The sequence below is a fragment of the Ctenocephalides felis genome, unplaced genomic scaffold (assembly GCF_003426905.1).
Source record: "Ctenocephalides felis isolate EL2017-DRISC unplaced genomic scaffold, ASM342690v1 CF-g0.4_SCAFFOLD_03162, whole genome shotgun sequence".
Taxonomy (NCBI): Eukaryota; Metazoa; Arthropoda; class Insecta; order Siphonaptera; family Pulicidae; genus Ctenocephalides; species Ctenocephalides felis.
Window position 1 is genome coordinate 1 of NW_020539316.1, and position 10,277 is coordinate 10,277.

General features: G+C 26.8%; 2 protein-coding genes across 2 annotated transcripts; both read left to right on the plus strand.

The window, feature by feature from the left end:
* Positions 1 to 105: 105 nt before the first annotated feature.
* LOC113381886 (probable cytochrome P450 6a13) lies at positions 106 to 1,166 on the plus strand (the record flags this gene model as incomplete). The annotated part of the gene is made up of 3 exons (XM_026620537.1): positions 106 to 223; positions 326 to 436; positions 908 to 1,166. Coding segments are annotated over 3 exons (404 nt in total), but the record flags the coding sequence as incomplete, so codon positions are not given.
* Positions 1,167 to 7,820: 6,654 nt separating this feature from the next.
* Positions 7,821 to 10,067, plus strand: LOC113381884. Its single transcript, XM_026620535.1, has 4 exons — positions 7,821 to 7,838; positions 7,981 to 8,159; positions 9,107 to 9,263; positions 9,341 to 10,067. The coding sequence occupies exons 1-4, from the start codon at positions 7,821 to 7,823 to the stop codon at positions 9,398 to 9,400; spliced, it is 414 nt and encodes a 137-aa protein (XP_026476320.1). The 3' UTR covers positions 9,401 to 10,067.
* Positions 10,068 to 10,277: the final 210 nt, after the last annotated feature.

Below are 10,277 nucleotides of genomic sequence, written 5' to 3' on the forward strand. Positions count from 1 at the left end.
GAATCTATTACACCAAAACTTTCAGAAGTGCCAATTACCTTACTGGACAAGGCGTTTTGTTAACAGTAGTATTTACTATTAATTTTATTATTATTATTATTTTAGAAACATTACGCAAATGGCCAATAGTAGCAGCCTTTCCAAGAACCTGCACCAAAGACTACGAGTTGCCTCCATTTGAAGGAGGCCCCAAAAGGGCAATCGGAATAAAAGAGGAGACTCTGTACATGTAGCTATTGGATCATTCCACAAGTACAATAATTAATACATTATATAATCTGTACCAAATATCAATTAATAAATTATTTTATGGATGGTTTCCTAGGGATCCGCAGTACTTCTCCAATCCTGATAAATTTGATCCATCAAGATTTTTTGAAGGTTCTGCAGAAACTTTTACGAAAGATGCTTTTTTCCCATGGGGGGCAGGACCAAGGTAAATAAGTAATTGATTTTGTAGGTAAATTATAGGCAAAATTGTGCAGGTTGGAATAGTGGTCACAGATTAGAACTAAAGATTCTTTGTTGATCATAAAGTTCAGAAAAAAAGAAAATGAATTGGGTTCATAATTGAAAATTAAAAGAATTGGAGAATAAATAAAATTGTCATCATAGACCACAAAAAGTAGTTTTTATCAAAATTTAAAACCTGCTTTAAGTCAAAGCTTGTATTATCATCTAGGAATGAAGTACTCATGAAAAACTTCTAAATAAGAGTAGTTACCATTAAAGTTCACGACCAGCTTTTGATCAAAGATTTTTATTACTATGGAATGAAGTAGTCATCATAGAAAACATCTAAAAAAGTAGTTTCCATTAAAATTTACCTCCGTGATTTTAAAAGTGTTAAAAAATTCAATCAAAGCTTTGCAAATCACCATTGGTCCTCATTCTATTATGTTTTTAGACTTTGCCTAGGCCAAAGATTTGCCTTCTTGCAAATCAAGACGAGTGTAATGGCAGTCGTGAGATCTTTCAAATTGAAAATTTCTGAAGGGAAGGATGCAGACCCTAAATTAGACCCTAGGAGCTTCATGCCAAGACTGGTTGGTGGTGCGTGGATTACTTATACACCGAGATAAAAGATGACTAATGGATTTAGGGCTTGAAAATTAATTTACTTTGTATTTATTTATACACAGCATATTCCATATAAATAAAGTATATAAAACCCATCCAAGTTGTTTTACAAAATCTTACAATCGCCAAATATAAAATACTAACCCAATATCATTTACCATTTACCATTTACCAAATCAGGAAATCGTGTCTCATATTGTGCAAATTAAATTCCTCGATCCATGTCAGTAACAGACTTACTTTTAAAATCACCTTTTAAAAATTGTAAACAAATCACTTTCGTTCGGCAAACATTTATTTCGGTCAGTGGGTGATGGAAATATTCAAGATTGCACCGATTATTATATAACGACGAGACGACAACTCCGAAAACTTGAATCGTAAAATTTAAGTAATTATTAAAACCGTATTAAGGTGTTTTCGCTTCGGGCTGTCGTTTGATAATGAAATTCGAATTACTCAATCGAACAGGTTTAAAGGAAATGAAATTTGGAAGGTGATAAAGAAATTGGAGGTGACATCTGTTGGAGATGGACAAAGTAGTATTGGGAGATGATTGGATGCTGAGATAAATATTGATGAATTTATCTAGCAAACATATATACTGTTGACTGTATCTTATATTATTTTAATTTCTGGCACATCTCAGCTGCTTTTCGGCAATAATAATGTAGACATTGCATTTTTCTTAAATATTACATTCTAATATTATCTAGGCTCATAATTTCAGCTAAATTCAAATTTCAAGTGAGTTGACATTTCTAGCAGATGAAAGTTCAAATGTTCTCAATGTCAAAAAATGATAAGTGGTTTTTTGTAATTTTTGCCATTTATTTGTACAATATTACTATAGTTTTATCTTTCATTAAATCTTAAAAATTTCCTTTGATAAACTCTAAAAAGAATTATCAAAATCCGAATAACCGTTTAGGAGAAGTATCACATCATACACCCGTACAGAAGAATTTTATATATAAGATGTAAATTTTAGATTTTTTGCATCCAAATTATCAAATAAAAAGCAATAAATAATTTAACAATTTTTCATATACGTTTCGACACTATATGCGTGTCATCATTCAGCATGTTAACGATTCAAGTCGGAGAAAAAACAGAACAGGCAAATTTAAGAACATTTTTCAATGAAAAAATCAAAACTTTGTATATAATAAAATAATAATATAAAAATGAATAATAAAATAAGTTATTATTCACATGATAATCAAATTGCCTAAAATATAATAAAATTTACTATTGCCGGTGAGACAAAAATAGATTTTTTTTAAATAATAAAAATATGTATGATATATAAATAATATATATTTATAATTATATATATTATAATAAATATATAATTAACAAAAAATGGTTATTGTTTTTTCTGGTGTGGTATGTATCAGTTTTTTACTTGTCATTTTATCTTTTAATCTATAATATATTTTAAATTTAAAATTTTTTTTTTTTTAAACTTTGTTAAAATTCTTTTAGATACTGTATAACCAAAATTTCAAAAAGGGTTGCTGAATGATGACACGCAATTCGTGTCGAAACGTATAAATTAATATTTTATTATTAATTGTTTTCTTTTATTTTGACGATTGCCTGAAATTGTGAAATTGTGCCCCATGAAATCATTATTAGAAATATTTAGTAATGTTTAGTTCTAGCTATTATTAAAAAAACAATTAATGAGCAAAAAACAATTTTTGGATCAAAATTTGATAAAAATGATCAAAGAATCAGATTATATCGCCAGCGAAAAAGTAAAAAAATACCATCAGTCAATGAATGTATGTTCATTTTAATTACATAAAGTTCTTCAAACACAATTATTACATGATGAATGAAGTTGCGAAAAAAATATTTGTTTAGGCGTTGTTTAACATAATCCACTGTGTGAAAAAATATTATAGAATTTATTAATCAGCAATTACTTCATTTCTCTAATAAAGGTTTTTTTCTAAATGCTAATTACAATGACAAACCGATCATGTCGTATTTGAAATATGACTTTAATTACATTATTGTTTTTAAATATTATACACATTCTTAATGCTATATTATATATATATATATATAATATATAATTTATAATTTATCATTATATAAATGTGTATAATGGTTGACACTAATAAATGCGTGCATCACGAGTGTTACCATATTACTAATAAACATTATTCAAAATTGTTATATGATGAATTTATTTTTACTTAACTGCCATCTTGAACAATAGCATATAAGTTTTACTTCAATTGCGTGTGAACCTTACGCGCACTCTTTTTTTAACATGACGTCTTGATTAATTTATGTTCTCAACAAATTCTTAAACTATATATTTCATATGTATATGTATATTGTTACTAAATATACAAATCATTTAAATTTTTTTATATGTGCGAGTTCGTCAAGAAACTAGCAATCATAAATGGGATCGCGAAGATCAAAAGTTTAGAAACCCTGGTCTATAATTATATTTTAAAACTAGCATGGATTTCAGGCATTTTTTACACCTTGTAGTGGTTTCATTTGCCTGTTCATCAGGCTTATTTCTATCCCAATTCAGGCATATACCTAGACTAGGCTATCCCCTCCCAGGTGCTCTATGGCATACCGTTCCCTATCAGGTACATCGAAAACTTTATCAAAAACAGTTTATGTTCGAATTTCGAACCGCGCGCGTCGTCATGGTAAAATTAAATGTAAAAAAATTAAATGAAATAAAATAAATGTATAGTGAGATAAATTCTAGATTTTAAAGATAAATTTACAATTTTAGTGTATTAAATAATTTTATATAATATTAATATACAGTGGTTTTAGTTATTAGAAATTATAAATTAATTTAGTCGAGATTTAAAACTTTTGGTATGTGTTGTGTTTGATTTAATTGAAAAAACAATACAAGAGGAATAATTGTTGCTCTTTTTGCAGAGTCAGGTATGTTTATAAATTTTATATTTTATAATTTATAAATATATGTATATATATAGTTTTGGGTAAAATATTGTTAATAACATTTAGAATAATTAATATATCAATATTATATAATATTTTTTCATATATATATATTATTTGTATTGATATTATTAATTTCTTATGAAATTTATTACTTGTGAGAAAAATCAAAGAAAAATAAATAGTGTTAAATAAAACCTATTATTAAATTATAATAATTAAAATATATAGAATACCTATTTACATTTTCAACTAGGGATCACTTTTAGCTTGAAAGAAAAATTAAGTGTGTTCTCATCCCAGATTAAAAATTAATTTTTCAGTAAAAATTAATTTCCAAGCAGTTATTTGGCTCACTAGTTTGTTTATATTTTTCATAATTTATAATTATGTTATTCCGAACCGAAGACAAAATTAGATTTTACTGTTTTTGTAAAAAGTACTATTTCAATTTAGAACTATTTTTATCATTTGATTTTTTAAGAATAATGTGCAATATAATATATTTTATATTGCACATTTTATATATTAAAAAAATTTACTTATCGATTATTTTGCATCATTTTAATTAAACAGTCCACTATTAAAAAATAAGTACAATAATACGCAGTAAATAAAACTATATGTGGCCCTATTAATTTTCAACATTAAATAGTATACATTTAAAAATAATCTGTTTTTTTTTCATAATAAAATTTATAATAAAGTCAAAATTAGATCTTTTTCTGTTTATAATAAGTACTATTTTTTAAAATCTATTTTCTTTATTTGATTTTTTAAGTAAAATATGCATTTTAATTTTTTGATAAAACAATTTTACTGTCGATTATTTTGCGTTAAAATTTATTTTTTATTGTTTAGTATTGAAAAATACAAATAATAAAATGTAGTAAATGCAATTGAATAATGAATATAATATATAAATATAATCTTAATATTTTAATCAAATTCTATGTGGCCATATTAGTTTTCAACATTAAATAGTAAATGTATTACATATTTAAAAATAATTTAATTTTAATATGTTTCATTCGTAATGAAATATTATTATATTGAATTTTGAATACAAATTTAATATATTCCAAGAACAATCAATTTAATATAAGAAAATATAGAAAACTATATAATGTTGTACACGATTTGAAATTATTTGGCAAATTAGAATATAAAATTCTAGAACACTTAATTAAATCAATTATTTCATAGATCATTTTAAATATATGCAATTTTTATATCAAATATTCAATTTGAAAATTTCATATATTTTATATCATATTATGCAATTTTAATATTTCACATATACAATTTTTATCGATTTATGAATTTTACAATTATTATTTAATATATAATATACCGATAAAATTCCCAAAATCTATTTTTAATTAAGAACCAAATAAGTGAAATAATTTTAAAAAATTGAGTTTTATTAAAGGCTAATTCGTAACTATATTTTATTTCTACGATATTAAATTTCTATTCTTTAAATTATGAATTAAATAAATATATAAATTATATTTATTATTTCTTTCAATTACTTTGCTCTCAAACTGTCACGAAAGAATTTAATTATATATTATTCGGTGTACTATTATTGAATTTAACAAGCGGAAAAATAATTTAGCAGATTGATATATCACCATGAACTAATTTTTTTAATAAAATATTGTTAAATATATCACAGTGGTTTAAATTTTCAGAATATTATTCAAAAAAAACTTAGTTAAACTTAGACTTAGAACATTTTCTATATATTTTTCCCTTGCAATATTTTTCTGCAAATAGCAATTTTTTCTGAAGATGATACAAATTTATAAAAATTTTAACGTAAAAAATAATCAGCTCACGTTACCCGTTTTTTTTTGTTTATTTGCTGGATATCAATATCCTCTCTTCAGAGAAGATTAAATAAGTTTCTTCCAGTTTCCGTCTCTTGCATAGATAATTCTCTCACGTTTTTTCGCAATTTTACACTTTATTTATAAAACCAATTAATGCGATTTCCAATTGATATTTTTTAACATTTAATATATGCAATTTCATTAATTTTAGTACATTATATGCCCTAAACGCTCTGATCATTATTCTAATCTTTAATGAAATTTTATGGCTCAACTATAGGACTACAAATGTTTTGAAATATCCATTAAGACTATAATATTTGTTATATAAACTCTGTGGCTAAGAAAATGTTTAATAATTAATTTCAAAATGGCCCAACCAATCTTTAGCAAAAACTAATCAGCATGAGTTAAAATTTAAACGGTTTTTAAATTTTCAAAATTGGTTCAATACTTTTGTATCGAATCATACTACTGTCAAAAAAGTGCGAAAATAAATAAAATTAAATAATACTACATATTTGCCCTTTGAGAAATATAATGTTTAATAAATAAATTAATTAATTAATTAATTAATTAATTAATGAAATTAATTTTGCAAAATTTTGTGTGTTTATGAGCTTCTACGTTCTTCAGAAGAAATTTAAGACTTTTTCCGCGAATTGTTTAAGCAAATATTAAAGAGACATGTGTCTAATGTTTATTTAAATATTAAATTATTTATTGTGCAAATACATGCCGTATAAAAATACTTGTCATGAGCCTCAAATAAACAAATTAATTTCTTTTTTTGTCGAGTATTTTAAAAATATTTGAAAAACAGTTTCTGGACAAAACCATTAGCTTCAAACATTCAGAACAATAAAAAATATTTAATGAAATTGTTTTCTGACAAATCGAAAATGCATAGAATATTATTGATAAATAACAAGAATTGTATCGATTTGAATTCAAACTAGTTATTTTTTTTAACAAAGCTGAGGAAAATTATTTATAATGCAGTATTGTAATTTTACTGCATTGCTTCTTCATTGAAGAAATAATAAAACGTAATTTTTAATTTAAAATTAGTCAATTTTGTCAGTTGAAAACTATATACTACAGTTTTTCGAAAAAAAAAAACAGGAATGTATTATTAACTTTTCCTAAATTGAAATATAGCTCATATAATAATTGAAATATTTTTGGGATATTTATTCAAAGCTTTTGGCTGTACTAGAACAATATTTTTGTCAACAAACTTAGAAAATGGTACAAACCCTAATTTATTATTTAATAAAATAATGCAATATTTATACACAAATTATTATTATAATTTTAACTATTTTTTATTAAATCTGTTTCAAATTTTTGGTTCTAAAATGGACATTGACTATTAAATCAAATAGATCCTGTCACATTCTAAATAGATAGAGATACAAACGAATGTTAACAATTTATAAAATTATTAACAGAACAAGATTCACCACTAAGAAATTAGAAAAATTGAGAAGAAAAACAATATGACTTTTAATTTCTCTAAAATGTTAGACATGGTGATATTAATATTTTGACTTAAAATTTTCCAAATGTTTCCATTTCCACCCTTTGGTTCCAAAATAGACATTGACTATTAAATCAAATATATTCCCTCAAATCCCAAGTAGATAGAGATCCAAAATCCGATTCAATCTAATTCGAAATAATAATTCTACTTTATAATTATCTATTTAATCTATCCATTATCTATTACTTCCAGGAAATTGATTTTGCAAGAGTGGACTTTTACGAAAGAACTGGATTATATCGTTCCATAATCCAGAATGGAGGAGCTGTGGTCCAAGGAGCAAGTACTATACGTTATAGGAGATTCATCAGGCCTTTCTCTAAATACAGGATTACATCTAAGGCAAATAATAAAAAAAAATATAAATCAACTAACACAGATCTAAAAATTACTCCCTAAAAATGCCTTTTGTATATCAGGTTATTTAGATCCAGTAATCATCAGTTTCTCTATCAGTCTATCTTTTATGTAACAATTCAATCAGAAGTTGCTCTATCAACTAATAAATCAATTTCTATTTAGATTATTAAAAAGGTATCTATTTGATCTATTTTTTTCCAGATTGTCTACTGGGACGACAAAAGCATTTTCATGGAACACCGTTTCATCAGTTGTTCTGATCAGTTTATTTTGGCAATTGCCATTTGCAGACAAAGGCTGATATCTTGTGATGCTCGTGATGCCATAGGACGACTTTTGGAGAATCCTTTGGCACCGGCTCCAAAAATACCCAATAATGAGTAAGAAATATTTATATACTAACTATAGCAAACACGACGAATTCCGTTTCGCCACCTGATGGTTTCGTGAGAAAGATGAAGAAATTTTTTGTTTGTTTTATATTTGAAAAGGAAAAATGTGATTTTATTATACAACAGTAATGAATTTATTTCGATTACAAAAATGAAGTGTTCTTAGTTGAACTTCTCTAAGTAAATGAAAGTGAATCCGCAAATTATCCGTTTTATTGAAGTGCTCTTTGGTAAACCACATTTTTTGTTTTTTGGTCTGACGTTAACACATAGAAAGCAGATGGTTTTCCAACTCGTGAACAGGCAACGTATAACTGCCCATGTGAAAAACAATGATTTTCTAAATAATCTATTTAAAATTTATCCCGCAAACACTAAGCGATTGGCCTTGCGACTTGTTATTGCGAACGCAAGGCGAACTGGAAATTGCAATCGTTTGAAGTCAAACGGAAGACCAGTCGGAATCATTGGTATGTCACCAAATCGCCAGCAATTTTTGATTGAATGGTGAAATTCAGTGCGTGTACATCATTATTCTTTGCGGCAAGAATTGCTCGTTGACTTAACCAAGCATAATTCTGATAATTCTCACTAATGTAATTACTCGAATTTTTAATTACGGTGCGTGAAGTTCCAGCAATTTCCATTAGAGCACGATGCCATGCACCACTAATTTTCTTAACTATAAACCTTGCGGAGCCCGAGACCTTTCCAACGAATGCAAAATTGTCGAAATCGGTTCGTGCGTTCTGGAGTTATTTCGTCAGGAAGGAAAACTTGACTTATTTTTATATATATAGAATATATAGGCAATTGCCAGAATTTAAAAAAAAAACTTAAATTTTAATTCTTATGATTAAATGACTCTTTGAATAAGTATAGAAATATTTAACTATTACGTATAAGATTGATGAAAATTTTGTTTTTTTTTTAAGAACTACCAAGCAGGGCAGTATCACTGTCGAAAAAAGCGTCAACTTGAGCAGCACTGATTTGGAAGCTGGCCTAGTTTCTTTAGATAACAAAAGTTTGGCCCAAAGCAACGGATCAATCATCATCAATGAAAAATATAAGCCGGCGATGCCATTGGAGGTAAAGATCCTTTCTTAGAATCTCTTTCTCTCTGGATCTAGTTTTGTTTCATTTTTTTTATACTTTTTTTTTCTCAGGTTGCAAAATGGATAGAATCGAACGAGATTTCCAGCGCCATCTTACGAAGTGGTTGCTGACAGTACGCTCCTCCAGGATCGGAGGCTGTTGAAGCAGATGGAGCTGCTGTTGGTCCGAGCACGCCACTGGTCAACCACCGAAAGTAAAGGGATGAAGTATGGAAGATCTTCGAGGAAAAGAATTAAGTATAATAATTTTATTTTTAGTTTAAGACTCTGGTCTACGATTTAGTTTATTGATTAAGTCCAGTGTGGAAAAGTGTATGGAATTTGTATCATTTATTTGAGGCAGGTTTGTGGTATGAGATGACAATTAGGGTATATCTGTTTCCTTTCTTGTTTATAGATCACTTCAAAATTCATTATCAAAATTTTTTCTTGTCCATTTAGACCTTCATCTTTTTTCACCAATTTAATTGGCCTTTAAACAGGACAGTTTCTTTACAGTTTTCACTTTAGACAAAAAAGTTTTTTTCCAGTATTTTTTTAGACAGTAGAGTTTCTTCCCAGTTTTCTTTAGACAGTAGAGTCTTTCTCCAGTTTCCTTCGGACAGCAGCCTTTCAAGTTTTCATTAGACATTAAAGTTGGAAACATTTTGCAGTACTTCTTCAATTTGCTGCCATCTCACATTTAAGTTCAAGAATTTCTAGTCCTTTCTTTTCTCTTTTGATGACGTCACAGAAAACATTTTTCTCCAAATATGGATTCAATCCAAATTTTTTAATCACACAATCATATCCTGCAAAGCCATTTCTTCTTCTACTCTTGGTATCACTTTAAATCATTCCTTTTCAGTCTATTTTATATCCAGGTAATTTCTGTTGGATTTTCTTAGAATACATTTAGATCAAAGTTACAATATATCATTTAGATCAAAGTATACGTATTCACCATCACGCTGGATGGAAAATTATTCGTCATTAAAATTCTATCAAT